This window comes from Palaemon carinicauda, chromosome 21, assembly GCF_036898095.1.
Source record: "Palaemon carinicauda isolate YSFRI2023 chromosome 21, ASM3689809v2, whole genome shotgun sequence".
NCBI classification, from domain to species: Eukaryota; Metazoa; Arthropoda; class Malacostraca; order Decapoda; family Palaemonidae; genus Palaemon; species Palaemon carinicauda.
In genome coordinates, this window is record NC_090745.1 from 32,765,228 (window position 1) to 32,785,734 (window position 20,507).

The window sequence follows — 20,507 nt, forward strand, 5'->3', positions numbered from 1 at the left end:
TTGTGATACAGGTTCGCTGGAATGGTAATTATTCTTCTAAGATCCAAATAGCTTGCATGCCCCAAAATGTCTTTGATTATTTTGTTCAATGTTATAAACAACGTACTATATCGCAAAACAAACTTTCACGACAATGGAGATCTAACAAAGGACTGAATACCACTAATCTATTTCATTTTTCCGGTAAGTTGATTAAACCCAGCGTGAGTCCAGATTAAGAATATACTATTGACAGTACAATTACTGCGAATTGATGGCGCAAAACATTGTTTTATTGTGTGTCTGTTTGGGGGGCTTTACGTTAGCTTTTTATATTATTGATATTTAACATTAAGCTTCGGTATTTCGGTTCGGTGGCTTGTGTGAGTAAAATTATTATTATTGTTATGTTTTTTTTTTTATTGTTATTATTATTTGGCGAGCGATTGTGACGCAGTTCCGGTAGGCCCTGCTGCTTCCTCCGGTGCCTTAGATGACCGCGGAGGTAGCAGCAGTAGGGGACTCAGCAGTATGAAGCTTCATCTGTGGTGGAAATGTGGGAGGTTGGGCTGTGGCACCCTAGCAGTACCAGCTGAACTCGGCTGGGTCCCTGGTTAGGCTGGAGGAACGTAGAGAGTAGAGGTCCCCTTTTTGTTTTGTTTCTTGTTGTTGTCGGCTACCCCCCAAAATTGGGGGAAGTGCCTTTGGTATATGTATGTATGTATGTATTATTTGGAGTGAACAGAGTTGGTATCTATTCAATTATGTCCCTCTGTCTATACTTTACATTGCGTTGTTTTTACAACTTGGCATCAAATTTCCCTTCACGGATTGTGTAGCCACAATAAGGCAGTTTCGAGTAACAAAATGGTAAACTTTTTGGAATAATGAATCAGAGATTGAAAGCAACCAAACCAGAAAGACAAAATGCCGGAAGTTATTTTGGCAAGAAATAAGAGATTGACCTTTGGGCTTCTAGTGTGCATACCTCATGAGGTAGTTCCCAAGTGCAGTGAGAGAGTGTGGCAATGTTTTAACCAAACGACAAAATTATGTTTTGCGAATGAAAGGTTTTTAAAAGACCAAAAGATTTATGTTTTGGTCAGAAACATTAACTGCTATTTTATAGAATTCAATGTTTCTCTGTTTCTAAACTTTTAACATTTTCTAGGTGAACAGGTTTAATAGATAGAATCTAAATTTCTTTATGCCATAAATTATCTATTCTAATTTATTTTTTATTACTTAGGTTTAAAACATATTACATTTTCGCTCTCGAATTGTTTCGGGCCAACTTTGCATGATTGTAGTTTGACTCAGTGGGCTGGTTAATCTTTCTTTTCATTAATAATAATAATAATAATAATAATAATAATAATAATAATAATAATAATAATAATAATAATAATAATAATAATAATAATATCTAGATAGTTGCAATACGGGACGGGTATTATGTTTGGAACGTGTAGTTTCCCTCGTTGAATGTCGCTCACCAAAACGCTAATTGATTTGTTAATTTGTGTACAGCTTTAATGGGACGTCTCAAAGTGTCATCTCGTGGAAAGGATTCAGGACATGAAGAAAGATAAAAAGATTTTTCACCACTAAGGAATTATGAATATCTAGCCAAATGGTATTTACTAAAAAATTTTAAACTACGATAAGAACAATCAAAAACTTTTGGTTTCTTCTTAATTTCTTTTTTCTAAGGATTTTAAGCACCGCACAATTAATCATGTCACTAAACTCAGCGAGTTTTTGCTGACTTGATTGATAATCTTGAACCAAGTTGAACTCTGAAGAAAGTTATATATATATATATATATATATATATATATATATATATATATATATATATATATATATATATATATATATATATATAGAGAGAGAGAGAGAGAGAGAGAGAGAGAGAGAGAGAGAGAGAGAGAGAGAGAGAGAGAGAGAGAGAGAGAGAGAGAGAGAAAAAAAGTCTGGATAACATCTTTCATGTTTATTGATGACGACGTTTCGTGACTCATCCCATTATCAAGGCTGAAAAGGACACGTAAAACATTATAAGGAAACACTCAGTAAAAAATATAGTTAAATATAGAATACAAAAAAAAAAAACAGTTTAAAATTAAATTTATAAACACAGGTATAAGTAAAAACTGGAAATAAAATAAAGTTAAGTAAAAGAAAAGTGTTTTAAAACTGAAATATACAAAAATTAAAATTGTCTAAGGAGACCAACCTATCTTGACTAAACTAGAGAACTGAGTGACTATCTTAAGGACAGCACTCAGGAAGAAAATTCTAAAGTTGTCAGCTTGAGCGATGTGGAGGGTGACAGAGGATAATTGGCTCTTTAGTTGAGGAGCCTGTTCTTTAATTATCAACGACTCTAATACTAGTAGAGAGGAGTTGTTTGGCGCTTGAGCAATGACTTCAAAGTTTTTATAAGTAATGCTAGTCTTGCATTTATATGTATGTTACAGTTGAGAACTCTTTGGTGTTGAGCACGCATCCAGTTCAATGGTTAACTCCCCGATTAGCATCAATGTGATTTTCAGCAGACTTTTTGTGGAACCCACATAATTTCCGAGATTACATCTCAGACAAGTAAACATATAAACTACTGAAGAACGCCTTAGATCGGGGAGAGAATCCTTAAATTTAAACGAGGATCCCACTGTCAGGGATCCTTGAAAATTAGTTAAACTAAGACAGGATAGTTTCCTTAGACAATTTTAATTTTTGTATATTTCAGTTTAAAGATATTTTTCTTTTAGCTAATTTGATCTTATTTCCAGTTTTTATTTGTACCTGTGTTTATAACTTTAATCTTAAACTTTTATTTTATGTATTTTATATTGAACTATATTTATACTGAGTGTTTGCTTACAATGTTTTATATGTCCTTTTTAGCCTTGATAATGGGACGAGTCCCGATACGTCGGCAACAATAAACATGAAAGATGTTATCCAGACTCTTCGTTCTCCTGTTTATTTAATCACTGAAGCTTTCCAGGTGTAACGACCTTCCTCCATATATATATATATATATATATATATATATATATATATATATATATATATATATATATATATATATATATATATATATATATATATATATATATATGTAACAACTACCAGGCTAATGAGGAATATAGATGGATAAAGAAGGAAACAAAGAAAATGTTATTAATTGCAAAGGGAGAAACCACGAGAGAGTTTTCTGAGATGATAGGAACAATGGAGGGAGAAAAGATAACCTACAGAATTGCAGAAGCAAGAAGAAAAAACAAACAGGATGTAGGATAAGTAGGAATTATTCAAGATGAAAATGGAACTTTCTAGATTGAGGAAGAAGTCAAGAGAAGATGAAAAGCCTAGTTTTCACAACTATTAAAACACTGAGAATGAGTATGAAGAACTAGAGAATGCTCCTCCAGTAGAAGGATCAATGATGAAGTTAAGAATGTGGCAAAGAAAGGAAAAGTAAATAAAACTGCTGGAAAATCACAGTTACCAGTAGAAATGAATGAGGCATTGAAAAATTTAGGTAAAGTAGGTGTACACATATTGGAAAAGATCTGGGATGTAGAGGATATGCCAAGGGAATAGGAAGATAGTTGGAGGACCAAATTGTCTAAACAAAAAGGAGACATGTAAAACTGTGGGAACTACAAAGGACTAAAGCTATTGGAGACTGTATTCAAGATACTAGAAAGAATAGTACAAGGAAGGTTGAGAGAGTAGATAGATATACATGAGTAATAGTTTAGGTTTAATAAATAGAAGAGCACAGTAGATGCTATTTTCATAGCAAGAGAAAGTCTAAGACAAGTATCTAGAAGGAGACATGAAAGTTTAGATGTGTTTGTGAGTATCAAGAAAGCTAGTATATTAGAGAGAGAGAGAGAGAGAGAGAGAGAGAGAGAGAGAGAGAGAGAGAGAGAGAGAGAGAGAGAGAGAGAGAGAGAGAGAGAGAGAGAAGTTTGTAAGGTTGGTGATTATGATATATGAAGGAGCAACAACCAGCATACAGAGAAATATGGGGAGACTGAGACAGCCCCTGTGGAGATTAGCCTCGATCAGGGAACTGCTCTGAGTTCATTCATCTTCTGTGTCATTATGGACACTACATCATCAGAATTAAAGAACAATGAAGAATTGTGGGAACTGGTGTTAGCTGATGATTTAGTCATTATAGCAGAAAAAGAAGAAGAGCAAAGAATATTTTTAACATGAAAAGGAGTCCTAGAAAGGAAAGGATTGAGATGAACATTTGGTAGACAGAGCTAATAATTAGTAGTAGAGAAAGGTTTGAATGAGTAAACATTCAAGTGGGATCAATATTAACAGAGGAGGGAATTACTGAGAAAGCAGTGAGACAAATAGTAGGAGAGGCATGGACTTGTTTATCAGACCTATGACTCAAAATGAAGATCTATAAGTCAGTTATCAAGACCATACTATTATATGGGGAAGAAACTTGGGAACCGAAGAAGAAAGAGGAGGGACTGTTGCAAAGAAATGAGGAGAATGGTGAGATGGATTGCTTGAATATCGCTACTGGAAAAAGGGAGAGAGTCAAAATATTAGAAGAATGTGTGGTATATGTAATGTAAAAGATAGGGCTAGAGAACCTTGTCTGAGATTCCATGGCCATGTAATAAGAAAGGAGGAGGTGGAATGAATCAAGAGAACAAAGAACATACCAGTAATGGGGAGGTGAAGTATGGGGTGTCAGTGGATTAGATGGATGGATGTGATGAGGAGGGATATGGGTGAACTAGGACTAAGGGAAAATACCAGGAATAGAAATAGATAGAGAAAGTTGACTTGAGCAGCCGATTTCGCTATACAGTAGGACTAATAATATTTAAGGAAGATCTAAAATATTGGTAACACCAGAAAGTCTCCCTGCGACCTAAAGTTTGGCAATTGTAAACAACTGACTTATGGAAATATTGAAAGTCATAACAGTGATACATATAATAAATTTACAATCCCTGATGCGTGATAAATCCTGTACAGTACCTCAGTTAGTTTCTAGTTTCAAAGTAGACCAATAAGCCAAACTAGTCTTAGTGGGGAAAGGAATGCTGTATCCTTCTGCCAAATATGTAAGTGCTATTTCTCCTCTTTCAAAGCACGACCAAGTATTGGAACGGAAAGGCTTCCGCACAAAGCAGCACAACACTCACCAGAAGCCGCTTGATAAGCAGCTAGCCAAAAAAAAAAATAAAAAGAAGTACCACAAGAAGCAAGCGATGGTTGTGGGGGAAGTTGGCTCACTAACTGAAGGTCAAATCCAGTACGTGAAGATCTGTCGAGGGGAGGACTTGAGGGTAACTATACTTCTGGTTGTTTGTTGAGTTTAAGAGATAAGCTAACATTAAAACCCAGTTTGTTAGCAGAATAGTCATTAGATTTTGTCAGTTTAATGATTGAGCATCTATGGTATTCATATTTTAGATTTTTTAATTTAATCAAATATGTATCTATGGTGGTCTGAAACATGTCTAATTTAGAAAGTGTACAAGCCATAGCATTGTTGATAGAAATTATAAAAGTCAGTTTAAGAGAATTGAGAATGCATCATTGTAATTGGTTACAGGCTATGGTAAGTGCAAATATTGCACAGCTTGTAGTTGCATAGAAGAATTTCTATAATGAATACTTAGTTAAAGAATTTTGTTTATTTTATGAACAATGAATAGCAATGAAGTTTAATGTTACTACATCCAGACTGCATATATATGCATATAAAACTGCTTATTTTGTGTCAAGTTTAATGTGCAGGAGAGTCATGCATGTTCACCCAATTGAAAAATGTATATGGCAATAATTATGGTCTTTCATATTTCAGAAACAACCGAATAGTAATAATAATAAAAAAAAAAAAACAGCATTTTGTGTTCTTCCTCAGGCCCCAAATATGACGTTCAACCTTTATTGTCGATACATAAATAATAGTTCACCCCAATTTTTAATCGGCCTACTGAAGATGGAAGTCCACTCGTTATCTCCCCACGTCATTACCATCAAGGGCGTGGTGACGCCTTCAAAGGCCAAGGCCCTCAAACAGACGGCCTCTCGTTTCTTGGAGAAATCCAGCACCTTCAGATACAACGGAGAGAGTGAAGTTAGCTACCAGAGAACTAGTTCCACGTAAGAAGTAATTCAGTTATAGAATCAGAGAAGTGAAGATATGTAATTGAATTTCCTTCCCAAAGGATTAAAGTATATGTTGTCATTAAAAGCCAATAACAGCTATGAGCCTAATCTATACCTTATGTGGTGAACTGAGGGCCATACATAAACATTTATGTTAACAAGTTTTTATGAAAAGAAACTTAATGAATATTTCATTATTACTAAACCAGATTTCCGTGCCTGTCTTCGCTAATAAAATTACACTAACTTAACCCAAATTTCTTCTTATACTTTTCAGTGCCTGGTTATATGAACACAATGACCATCACCTGCCTCTCCTCACTACTCGCATCGAAAGACTGACCGGCCTAAATGCAGTCCAGTACACTGGTAGTGAAACATACCAGGTAAGAGTAAAATGATCATGTAAATTTGGAAATTCTGAAGGTACAAAATACCAGTTGTGAGCCAAGTGCCGTGTCAGTGTCATGGATCGCTCGCCTGTCTGCCTGCAGTGCATAGAGTTATTAAAATTATAAATACAGTTAACTCCCCATTAACACGGTTCTGTTAACCCAGTTTAAAAGATACACGAGATCAAACATTCATAATTTTTATAATGACCTGCCAGCATCTGCTAACATCAAGAAAAAGACTTGCCTATGAACAGGAAGGCTGTATCCTTTTGGTACTACCCTCCCTAAGTTACATTATTGTGTGTGCATGTAGAAGAGATACACTAGACCTATGTTCTTTTCCCACCATTTTACTTTGCCATTGATAATGATAACAATATTCAGTGATGATTCTTTACTGAAGCATTTGTGTAATACCTGACAGGTCGTAAACTACGGCATAGGAGGGCACTACACAGTACACCATGATGCCACAGCCTCGAATCTTACCTACAATCGTATGGCTACTTTCCTCATCTATCTCACCGATGTACAGCAAGGCGAGTGTCCTTCATTTGCTTCATCATTGGAATCTCTATACTGTGCTTAAGGAATCATAAATTTGTTAAAGTCTCATAATTCCCTAAGATTGCCTAAATTGGTCACCCCCTTAGGTCTGCATGTATTTTGGAAAACATGTATATGAATTTTTATGATATTAGAAAAGCATTCCTGATCTATCATAGGTTGTTCCTTGACTATACGAGGGGGGACCCAAAAGTAACCGGAATTGTCATAGAATGTTATTCAGCTATTGTTACATGTTTATAGTCTTATCACCTTCAAAGTACTCTCCATTTGAAGCAATGCACCAGTCCAGACGTGTTTTCCACTGTTGAAAGCAGTTCTGGAAGTTATTTTTTTAATGACTCTGTCGTTTTCTTCTTAACCTCTTCGACGTCTGCAAAACGTTTTCTTTTGAGGACTTTCTTCATTCGGGGGAACAAAAAAAGTCACAGGGAGCAAGGTTGGGTGAATAGGGAGGGTGGGTAAGTAGGGTCATGCCATTCTTGGTCAGAAACTGTCTCACACTCAAGGCGGTGTGCGCTGGTGCATTGTTGTGATGAAGCCACCACCCTCCACTTTGCCACACGTCGGGGCGTTTCCGTCTCACGGAATCTCGCAAACGCTTCAGCACTGTCAAGTAAAGCGTCTGGTTAACAGTGTGACTTGTAGGAACGAATTCTTTGTGGATAACTCCTTTCACATCGAAGAAACAAATCAGCATCGTCTTGACACTGGACTTCGCTTGACACGCTTTTTTGGGTCGTGGTGATGTTGGATGTTTCCACTGGCTTGATTGCTGCTTTGTTTCTGGTTCGTAGCCGTAGCACCAGCTTTCGTCACCTGTGATGACCTTCGAAAAAAGGTCTGGATCAACTTCCAAGTGTTCTTTCAGTTCACGACAGGCATCCATTCGTGACTGCTTTTGACCGTCCGTGAGCAAGCGAGGCACCATTTTTGCTGCAACTCTTTTCATTCCCAATTCGTCGTTCAAAATTCGTTGGCATGAGCTCCAGGACACACCAGTCAAACCAGCAAGTTCATCAATTGTTCTGCAACGGTCTTTCAAGATCAGTTCATGAATTTTTATGATGTTTTCTTCCGTTCGAGAGCTTGAAGAAACAAATCAGCATCGTCTTGACACTGGAATTTGCTTGACGCGCTTTTTTGGGTCGTGGTGACGTTGGATGTTTCCACTGACTTGATGCTTCTTTGTTTCTGGGTCGTAGCCGTAGCACCAGCTTTCGTCACCTGTGATGACCTTCGAAAAAAGGTCTGGATCAACTTCCAAGTGATCTTTCAGTTCACGACAGGCATCCATTCGTGACTGCTTATGACCGTCTGTGAGCAAGCGAGGCACCATTTTTGCTGCAACTCTTTTCATTCCCAATTCGTCGTTCAAAATTCGCTGGCATGAGCTCCAGGACACACCACTCAAATCAGCAAGTTCATCAATTGTTCTGCGACAGTCTTCCAAGATCAGTTCATGAATTTTCCTGATGTTTTCATCTGTTCGAGAGCTTGAAGGTCGCCCGGAACGAGGCTGGTCTTCCAGTGACATTTGACCACTCTTAAAGTGTGCAAACCACTCAAAAACTTGTGTTTTACTCATGGCAACATCCTTGTACGCTGTTTGAAGCATAGCAACTGTTTCGGCTGCCGTTTTCCCCAGCAAAAAACAGAATTTCGTGGCAGCATGCTGCTCCTTCCTTTCAGTCATTGTAAAAATAGACAAAAAGGCATGAGGCACTTCAAAACAAATGTTAACCGTGAAGCTATACGAGTTCCAACGATGACGCCAGTTAACACACTGATGCCTGGGGGCTGCCTCAGGTAGCATCTAGTGGCGGAAGCCTGAACTACTATGGGCTTGTCAAACAGAAAACTATTCCGGTTACTTTTGGGTCCCCCCTCGTAGAAGATTTTGACAGAATTATTCGTATAGCATTTTTTAGTTATGTGTATATTGTTAAGGAAGACCGAAGTATTATTTTTGTGCAAGGCTACATCCTTCGTAAAACATTCAATCACAGGTGACTGTTGTGTTTTGCTTTATCATTTTGTTTGAAAAAGACAGTTTTGATGTTTGAAATGGAATTAGATTCAGCTCATTTTGGGGCATCAAATGATAATACAATTTTCATTTCCATATAAAATTATATTATAACCATTCCTTTATAAATTCAAACATTCACAAATCCTCCAGAGATTCATCTTGCCATAATTTAATACTATCTAACACTGACTTCAATCGCAGTACTTGAAGATATTGCCATACACCTCAACGTCAATTCAGATTGAATGTCCTCTTCACTGCATTTGATAAGAAGTTATCCTAAGATGGGAACTGATATACTTGTTACCGTGAACGTCATTAATTTCAGTAAGATTGAAAAAATAAATGTTTTATCAGAATAGTTTGTAAAGGCTCAATTTCTAAATGATTTACTTTTACTTCCACGTTCAAATGTCGTTGAAATATAGTAATGATTTAGCTTCAATTAAACTCTAATGTTCAAATATTATTTAATCTTAAAAGTCAATAGGATATAAACTTTATTTCTTGTTATTTTCAATAATAATAATAATAATAATAATAATAATAATAATAATGATAATAATAATAATAATAATAAATATGTGAGTGCATAGTCTAGAGAACTACCACTAAATACCACTTAGTACCCCTTAATGTCAAGAGGATTTGAAAACAGTAAATCGGTACAAGAACATAAAAACTCAAATTGGTTTATGAACATTTTATTGGGCTGTGAGAAAAAATTTACCTCTGAATACGCACTTTTTTAGGGCAAGTACTAACGAGACTAACACGTGATGTGCAGAAAACAGTCAGGTAGTACTGTAATGCCACCCACACAGCGTTCTCATGATTTTCAGCCCCCCTTTTTTCCTTAGCTTTCATTCCTTCTCCCTTACTCAGACCATACCTCTTTCACTTTCCCAATAGTAATCGTACCAGTATCACTTACAGTTTAGTTATTTTGTGAATGTCTTCGAGAGTGTTCTTTGTAGAGTTGTGACCATGTGTTCTTTGTTAAATTATACCGGTTTTTCAACGTTAAGTTAACAATAACAGTACAGTAAAGCATCTAAACAATTATCACCCACGATGAGTAAGAAAGATAATAAGGAGACAATAATGATAGAGATAAAAAAATAAATGAGTGAGAAGTATGTTCAAGGTACTCGTGGGGCAGACCTGGTAAAATGTACAATTGTACAAATCCATGATTTGTATAATTCTGAAGAAAAAAAAAATTAAAGTAATTGATGCTGCAAAAATTGTGCCGATATTTATGAAACAGCTGCCACATGTTCTTGATAACATTGAAAACTTGCTTCTCATCTTGATCAATGAAAACCAGTTAGCAGGAGATATGATTACTAAGAATATTATTTGTGAAAAGGTAAAGGTGTTGTACATTATGCTGACCTTGTTAAAAAAGTTAGTTAAATCAGCAGACAAAGAAGAGTAAACATTCAAAGCGAGACTTTAAGGCAGCAGAGGCATTCATTGTAGAATTTAGAAGATTCATGGATTCTGAGTCTGCAGCAATTGTTCAACTGTGATAGACAGGTCTTTTTAGGAAGATGTTCAGAAAGACCTTCATTACTGCAGAAGAAAAGACAATTTTCAGTCATAGGCCCATGAAAGACCATTCAAACCTGTTGTTTTGTACTAATGCCAATGGGGATTATAAAATCAAACTTCTGTGGTATAATTCTTATCGCCGGTATATATATTTTCAACTTCTTAAGTATTTCAGTTATTCTCTGTAAGGATTAAGGCAGGACCTCAATTTGTTATGTATCCCTTACAAAGGAGTAAGGGAAAGATGAGTGCTCGAAAAGAGATGTATTCTATATCAATTGAGACACACTGATTTGAATTTTAGCAGTTTAACTGATGTATGCATGGCATAAGGAAGACGTCACTACAATAACAGAAATGGAGTTGAATATAAGTTAAACTAAACTAAAGTAATATACAACATTCTGATGTATCACGTTGAGAATCCACGACCATTTAAAAAGTACAGGGTGCAGAAGAAGCAACTGAACGTTATGTGGGGGTCAGACAACAAGGCTTAGGTGACTTGTAATTTGGTTTGTGGAATGGATTAATGAGATTTTTGGTCCTGGGGTAAAAAAGTACCCTATGGAGAAGAACCTCCAATTTCGAGTCTTGTTGGTTATATATATTTCTCCTGCACATCCTCCAGCCATTGAAAATAACCTGATTTAGAAGTTAAGATTCATCAGAATAAATTTCCTACTACCAAACACCTGTCTAATACTTCAAACCATGGACGAGCAGACAATCTCAAAGTTTAAGAAGCATTAAACAAGGCAATGTTCCAGTAATGCTTCGAGATCAAAGAAGGGACCAACCTCACCCTCCGAGAGTTTTAGAAAGAACATTTCCACAATATCAGCGTCCTCAAAATTATTGATAAAGCCTGAGGAGTCACTAACAGAACCCTCAATACTGCATGGAGGGAACTATGGCCTAAATACATTCCTGAATGTAACCTTGAAGGGCAGTTGACAATGAAATTGTGTCCTTTGGCAAGACAATACATTAAGAACTGGACAAAAACGACATAAATTATCATCTGGACGAGCCTGGTGATCAGCTAAACACCAAGATGCTGGTGGAGTTGCATAAGGGCCAGCAACAAAAGGTAATGAAGGAGATTTCATGTGAGGAGGAGGGACAGCGTCTAACCTCTGACTTCACGAGACATTAGGGAGATTTCAAGAATATGGAAAACTGCAAAATTTTGTAGAAACCCATCACGCAGATAAGGCTTCAGGAGGGCAATCAGCGAACCTATATACGGGCAATGTAATGTTGCATTTCCATAAATTCTTAAAGAAAAGGCAAAAACAGTCATCACTAGATAGGTTTATTGTAAAAGTGGAATGTAAGAGTGCAATAAAAGACAATAAACTGTACAAAAAGCACAAATGAAGTGATTCACTTATTGAATTGTGAATGCCATTCAAGAAAGATAACTCCTGATGTTTCACCAGAAACTCTCATAAAGGGAGATTTGTTCCTTAAATAACATTAAAAACCTTTGGTATATTATTTTAATCATTTGATTTAACAAAGAAATGAATCTATAGGGTGTCCCAAAATAATGTATGCACTCTTTGGATTGTTACAACTTGTTCAATTTATTGATATTAACGTGGAAAACAGATTCACAGGAGAGAAACAATACACATTTAAAGATTCTGAGAGTTCAAAGTGAAAAAGTAAGGATACATGGGGCAATTTGAGAATGTTAGAAAAAACAGATCAACTCACATAAAGTGTTCAAACTGGTTGCCGTTCTGCTCAATACACTTTTCGCATCGTGAAAATATGGAACTACAAACTGTTAGTAGCATTTCTCTCGGTATCAGAGTACATTCTTCTTCAATTGCCTCTCTAAGTTCGTCAATTATTTTAGGTTTTCTGCTGCGCACGCTTCAAAATGTGATGGACGCTCGATTTTGGGATACCTATTTCATGTGACAGTTGACGAACAGATTTTCGTGGGGAATTGTGAACATTAGCAATAACATCTTGCTCTTTAGTTGGGCATGTCAATGTTCTTTTTCGTCCTGAATGTCCATTTCTCATGCACTGGAGGGTCCCAAGATTTTCAAAGTTATCTAGGATTCGTGAAATGGTGACGCGTGTTGGGGCATCTCTGTGGAACTCACTCGTAAATCGTCTTTGCACTTCAGCTTTATTTCCACATTTCTAGAATGTTTTCCGAACAAATTTTTTGTTTGCTCAAACGTAAGCACAGTATCCGTCATTCTTAAACCAAAATCCAATCTGAAATAGAAAAAAAAGTTTATTAGCTATTCAAAATCACATAGTGTGTATACATTATTTTGGGACAATCTGTTATAATCATAAATGTGATTTTATCATTCATTCATCTATTTCACTTATCGAGTAGGTTACGTAAAAATAAGTTTGATCAATTTCAATTGATGGATATACTTGATTATTTTCTTACTTTAATTGTTCACAGGTTTATTTATTTGTTTGATAATTTTCCTTCTGGCCAGGAGATTCGACTGTCTTTCCATGGCTGGGTTTTGGCGTCAAACCAAGCAAAGGAATGGGCCTCCTTTGGTACAACATGAAACCTTCTGAAGTTCGAGACGACATGTTACAGCACGCAGCTTGCCCAGTCCTCTTCGGAGACAAATGGAGTAAGATTTATTAATTTTCTATTCTCATAAATGTTTCTTAATTACATATTGTTATGTATTATTGTAATAATGTACTATATTATTTCAAGTGTTACAGGTATTGCGCAACATTGCATCATATTGCATGAATAAAACATGTTATGCTTTGTACATAATTGTAATGATTTGTTTTGGTATTAGGATTCAAACATTTGTTGATTACCTCAGAGATAGGATGTGATTCTTTATAGTTTTGTACTGGAGTAGGATTTAAGTCTTCTCAGAGCGATGCTCTTTTGTTTAGAAATGTTTTGGTTTTGTCAGATTGTGTATGACGCTCCACACACACTTAGGAGTCAGCTGTCACAGAGCAATGTAGCCATAAGATATTAAACTTATATTTTAAGAATACCAACGTATCATTAAATTCCACCAAGAAAAATTGACGACCAAAGATGGGATCAGCTGAAAAATAATTACTAACAATTCTTCATCTATGTTCCAGGTAATTATTATTATGGTTAATAGAAACTTCCTATCAACTCATACTTAAAACATATGCCTGTAGAAAATTGTATTCTTCTGTAAGACTCTAATAGCAATATTGTATTTTTCTAGTAATTAACAAATGGATAACATACGGTGGCCAGTTAACCAGAGTTCCTTTCACAATCAATGAGGAAGACCAAGTACAACAACCTCTTACATAAGACCAGCACTCAAGATTAGTAGTGTGACCGTGGTGTTTGAATAGTGATCAGTCTAGTGAATAGTGTGAAAATATAAACATGAACTAGCACCATTGATCCTGCTTGTAACACTATATATTCCTCTATCAATCAGCTGTTGGCGCAGTCTTAGAGTTGGGACACAGGAAGGGCCTAGGCTTCGAAGTTACCACTATGTGTAGGTTATTATTGAAAAGTGTTCCAGATATTCAGTGATTAAAACCAATAAACTTTAGCATTTGTGACATAAGTAAGGAATGCATGCATCATCTTCAAACGCAACATAATAATAATACAGATTGTTTAGAGGCACAATTATGTTAAATTAATCAACTTGACAGTAAGAAAACATGTAGTCACAAAAATGTATAAGTGGTGGAGCTTATTTTCTTGTTTGTGTAACATACTCAAAAGTCAAAAACTGTTTATATGGGTAAATATATCAGTAAATGGGAGGAAATGAAATCCTTTATACAAATGTGTATCATTTAGATTTCCCTCTTAAGTCCTCATCTACATATGCTAAGTAAAACTGTTTTTCATTGGCCAACATTCTGCAAAGGGTATCTTCAAGAATGCTATAAGGAGAAACCTATTCAATCTTAGTGTGTTATATTCAATAGTTTTTGTCGTTTAAGTTGATTGAAGTTAGACGGTGGTTACTGTGTATGCAGCATAGAAGAAAATGGAGAGAGGTCATTTTTCTTTATTTGTTTGTATGTTGCTCGTTGTATTACATGGTTCCCCTCTTGAAACAGACATACTTATGAGAGATGGTGACTTGTCTTAGAGAGTCATACTGTTGGTGGGTTGTCTAGCAGGTGAAATGAAGGTTTTAGGCAATAAATGGTGATTCAATTCTTTCTTCTGTGAATGTCTAGGAGGAAAGCTTTCAGAGTATGATAGATCACAAGGAATGGACCCATATATAGTGGTTTGCAAGCATCGGTGAGCATGAAGACGTGTGTTGCAGTGTGTAGATCTTTTTGTACGTGCTGCTTTGGTGGGGGATTGTAAGTGTGGAGACAGGGGATAGATTTCCCCACAGCATGACTTAGGTACTGGAGATCATCAAAGGAGGTGGTGGAGAGAAGAAAATTCTATAGGGATGACCAACAGATTACCATGCACCATTTCAGCCATTTAGACAACCATGGTGTTCATGAGAGTGGTCCTCAGTTCAAGGAGCATCTGGAAAATTGTAGTAACCAATTGGAGTCTGTGCAGTAGGATATCAAAGCTGCTTTGAGGGTACAATGGGAATGTCCCACCAATTCCTTGGTAGTCTGATGTAGGGTGATGCCGAGAAGATGGTTTAAAAATGACCACAATTATTGAGAGATGAAAGTGGTACCCCTTCAAAAGCAATATGCCATGGGATGCTGAGTCTTTCTACCCATCCAGAAAGTAAAGCAGTAGTACATGAGGTGGATGTTGCATCTTGCAGGGGGTTGGCTTAAGGCTAATCAGTGGAGCTATCAATAACTGTGAAAAGATAACAGTGCCATTATGACACTGGCAGGTGGTCAACCACACCAATATGAATGTGGGTAAAACAATGCTGAGGTTAATGAAAAGTATCCACGACCGAAATTGTGTGTTGATACCCCTTTCGAAGTTTGACAGAATGTACAGGCATGGAATAAATCCATAAAATTTTCAGTAGTAACGCCATGCCATATGAACTTCCACTTCGGTAGCGTAATTGCAACTAACTTTATTTTGATGCAGCGCGAGTATAAGTACTAGCTATTCCAAGCAAGACCAACACAAAAATCCAAATACAATGATTCAAATACATGCAGGAATAGACAGGCTATCAGTGTGAGAGGAGAGTATTAATGATAATGTACAAAAAAAAAAGAAATACCGTTACAGTGTATGAGGGTGTGTAAGACAAGTACAGTACATGGCTCTCCCCATAGAAAAGACATACATGTGAAGTAGGCCACCCTGCTCTGGAGAGGTGCACTGTAGGCGGGTCATCTTACAGAAGATACACAGGTTTGAGGCGATCAATGGAGACCCAATTTTCTTTGCCCCGAACCTTCATTAAAAAAGCCTTCATTGTTTGACAGTTCATGAGGAAATGGCCCATGTAAGAGGTGGCTTGCTGGTGTCGTAATGTAGGAAAACGTACGATGCCTTGTGCAAATTTGTTGGTATGTGTTGCTTTCCTATGGGTTTGTAAGTCTGACGGCATGGAGTAAATTTTCCCAGAACGTGACGTAGGCGCTGGAGATTTTCGGAGGAGGTTGCAGATGAATAAAATTCGGCAGGGATGATAAATGGGTTGCCAAACACCATTTCAGCTCTTAGTTCCAGGAGGACCCAGAGAAGTTGGGTTAACCAGTTGGAATCCTTGCAGCAGATCATCAAAGCTGCTTTGATGGTACTGTGAAATTTTTCAACCTTACCATTACCTGCAGAGTTGTATGCGGTTATTTGATGAAGGGTAATACCCAGGAGATTTGCTAATGACGTCCACAATTGAGAGGTGAAAGGGTACCCCTGTCAGAAGTAATATGCTCAGCGTAAGGCAGATGCACACGAGGCAGAGGTTACAGTTTCCATGAGAATGGCTTCAGGCCAATGAGTGGAGTGGTCAATGACTGTAAACAGGTAACGATGTCCTTGTGATGTGGGTAGGGTACCTACAGCATCAACATGAATGTGGGCAAAGTGCCGCTGAGGTTGAGGAAAGGTGCCCACTCTTGAATCCGCATCTCAATGTACTTTTGAGGTTTGGCATGAAGTACAGGCGCAGACCCAATTCTTAGCATCCTTAGTAATACCATGCCAAATGAACTTTGTCTTCAGCAGCTGTGCAGTAGAATGGCACAGGGGATGTGAAAGGCCATGAATGAAATCAAATATCTGTCAAGACATGGGAGAAGGTATCAGTGGTACAGGTCTTCTAGTACTGGCATCACATAGGAGGGTGGCGTTGGAGTTGTCGAGAGGGACATCCTCCCAACAGAGAGATATGCAGGATGTTCAACAGGCTTGGAACTCTTGATCTTTTCATTGGGCTTCTGCCAAGGTGTTGTAATTCAATCCCAGATGAATGGCAGCCAATGTGTTTCCTAACAGAGCATCGGCAATGGGATTAATTTTCCCAGGGACGTGATGAAGGGTAAAATAGTATTCAGTCACAGCGGGGAGATGTCGGCATTGACGGGCATACTAGGCGTCGGGCTGTCGAATGAAGGTGTGCACTAGAGGGATGTGGTCCATGCAAATGACGAAGGGCGTACCATCCAAGAAGTGTCGATAGTGATGAGCAGTTAAGTGCACCACAAGCCATTGATCACCTCCTCAAGCGACTGCCCCAATAGAGACGTTGCTGGCATCAGTGGAGAGGAGAGATGCATGTTGCATGGGAAAAGTTTGAGCAGCAGCGGTTGATAGGGCATTCTTTGCATTGCAGAAGGCCGCTTCTTGAAGGAGACGCACCTTCAGGCCTTTTGGCTGGCCCTTGAGGGGGGCGTAGAGGGGACAAGAGTGGCGGGAATGGCTGCTAGGAAATGGTGATAATAGTTGATCATGCCCAAAAATTATTGCAGTGCTTTGATGGACGGGGTAGCGGGGAAGTTTTGTAAAGCTGGTACCTTCTCAGGAAGGTGGTGGACTCCTTTAGGAGTGATGCGGTACCCCAAGAATGATACTTCGTTGTTAGTAGTTAGTTGTAAGTTGTTAATTTAAATTGTTATGTAGTCACAAGGTTGACTGTTCTAAAAATTGTTTTTAATAAATATTGTTAAGTTTTCCCAAGTGTTTTCGTTTTACTACCTGATATTTTTGTGTACACTCACCTCTCTTATCGTGCAATAAAGAACTTGCACCACGGCCCAACAAGGGTCGTAACAGCACAAAAAGTACAATTGTTGTACCGGACGACAAGACCGTTCTGTTGAAGGTGGTCAAGCACGATGTGGAGGTTGTAGGCGAGCAATACTGGTCATTTGCCTGAGGGCGAGCGAAGCCTTCTGATCCCCCAATGGTTGTTGAGAGAGCTGAAAAAGTTTTGCTATGCGGCCAGCTGCTGTTGGCGATTACTGCTTCAGGAGGTATGATTTGAGGATGTAGTACATTATTGGTGTGTCTCCTTGTTCACACAGCCAATTGAATATTTCCTGGAAAGTGTCCTCGGGGATAGCCGCAAGAACGCAATGTGCTTTGGTGCTTGACTGGAACTGGTGAACGCTTCTTTGAGGTCGAGGGACGGTAGTTTCTGATGTGGCATTGGTAGTAGAGTCAGTGTGGGCAGGCGGTACCATCAAATAAAAAGACACAGCAGTGAGGAGGAAAGGCGGGAGGGAGTTGGTCACTATGCCTGGTCACCAGTGTACGAGTGAGCAGTTAGGTGATAACAGAGGTGGCATAATTGCAACTGACTTTATTTGGACGCAGCATGAGTTTGAATACAAGCCGTTTCAAGCAAGAATAACACAAAATTTCAAACACAATGATTAAAGTACATGCAGGAATTGACAGGTTATCAGTGCAAGGTGAGAGTAATGATGATAATGTACAAAAAAATAGAAATACCATTAGAGTTTATAAGTGTGAGTGATATACGTGAGTACAAGATCAGCACGAGAGGCCATGGATTAATTGAAACACCTGTTGGTGCATGGAGGCAGGTATCCACAGGTGTGGCCTACCAGTACTGACATCACAGAATAGGATGGCGTTGGACACATCGAGGCTGATGTCTTCCTAATGGAGGGACATGTTAGATGTCCTGCAGGTTTAGTACCCTGGGTCCTTGCGTTGGGATTCTCCAATGGTGGATGGTTGCTAGATTGTTTCATTGGTGATGGGATTCAGATTACCACAGATGTTTTGAATAGTAATTGTATGCAAAATTGGCAGAGATGTTGCCGTTGATGGGCAGACCAGGCATTAGACTGTTGAATGAAGGTATGCACAAGGACATGTGGTTCATATGAATGATGAAGGGTATACCATCTAGGAAGTGTCGGAAGTGACAAACAGCCAAATACACCACCAGTAGTTTGTGGTTAAAGGTAGAGTAGCTAGATTCCACCTTGGAAATTTTCTACTCAAGAAGGCCAACAGGCGAGGCGATTCGTTTCTTTGAGTACTGTCCCTATTATGACATCACTGGCATCAGTGGAGAGCAGTAAGGGTGCAGTTGACACAGGAAAGGTAAAAACAGTAACATTGATAGGGTTTTCTTTACATTAAAGAAAAATGTCTCCTAAAGAGGCCCCACTTCAGGTTGTTAGGCTTGCCCCTGAGGGAGTCATAGAGGGGAGCAAGAGTAACGGCAATGGCTTGTAAGAACTGATGATAATAGTTCATCATGCCAAAGAGCTCCTGCAGTGCTTTGACAGTCAAATGTGTCAAGAACTTTTGTACTGCTGATACCATCTTAGGTTGGAGGTGAATGCCCTCAGAAATAATGCAATGACTCAAGAAAGCAACTTCCTTGACACCAAAGGTACATTTGAAGTACCTTTCAACATTCTGTTTTTTTTGCAGGTGGTGTAGGATGATGTGTAGTTGACACATTTGGTCTTTGAAGGGAGAGGATAAGAGAATATCATCTGCATAACATACACAGAAGGGAAGATCCCTTAAAATGTCATTCACGAGTTCTTGAAATGTGACTCCTGCATTAGTGCATTACAAAGGCCAAATTAGGAATAATTGAAAGTATGTGTGCCGAAAGGGGTGGTGATTTTAGTCTAGGAAATGTCTTCTGGGTTCATGGGACCTGGTAATACACCTTCAGGAGATTGAGGGTCGAAACTGCTTTAGTACTATGACAGTAGGTAGTGAGGTCTGCAATGTTGGGGAGGGGTAGGTCGTCTGTTTTGTCTGTATGTTAAGACAAATGTAATCCCCACAAGGATGTAGGGATCCACCCTTCTTCAGGTTGATGTCCAGGTGTGACAACCATGAGCTTGAGCCCATTAAACCAAGGTCCATTTCTTCATTTTCGGTAAATTCGCATTTAGCAATTGTCAAACAGTCTAGGGCCACATATCTGATTCTTGTAAACACTGGGGCCCCCAATGTCTTGATACGGTGACAAGTGCAGTGATTGGTTGGAACCATGGGCGTCTAAAAGTTCTGGGAAGAAGACATTGTGATATGAAGTAAGATGGATGGTGTAGTCATCTTTGGGCTTACTCATGTGAATAAGGTCTTAGGGAGCAGCTGATAGATGTGCAGACGAGTAAGAGCTGGCGTTGATTAAGCATTGACATGTGACATCAATCAGGAGATGGAAATGGGCGAGGATATCTGCACAGAAGAGAGGCAGTGTAATGTCAGTGATGATGAGATTCCACCAGTAATGGCTGCCCCAAAATGGTAGTGTCAGCATCTCAAAACCATGAGTAGGGATAGCAGACTTGATGACAGCCACAAGGCTGACACCAACAGACTTAAAATTACAGGGTTGTGCCCTTGAGGGAACGTGGCAGAAAGG

General features: G+C 38.3%; 1 protein-coding gene across 1 annotated transcript; it reads left to right on the forward strand.

The window, feature by feature from the left end:
- Positions 1-4,412: 4,412 nt before the first annotated feature.
- Positions 4,413-14,023, forward strand: LOC137614820 (prolyl 4-hydroxylase subunit alpha-1-like). The gene is made up of 7 exons (XM_068344484.1): positions 4,413-4,592; positions 5,127-5,324; positions 5,906-6,147; positions 6,431-6,539; positions 6,973-7,087; positions 13,188-13,334; positions 13,932-14,023. The coding sequence occupies exons 1-7, from the start codon at positions 4,413-4,415 to the stop codon at positions 14,021-14,023; spliced, it is 1,083 nt and encodes a 360-aa protein (XP_068200585.1).
- The last annotated feature ends 6,484 nt before the right edge of the window (positions 14,024-20,507 follow it).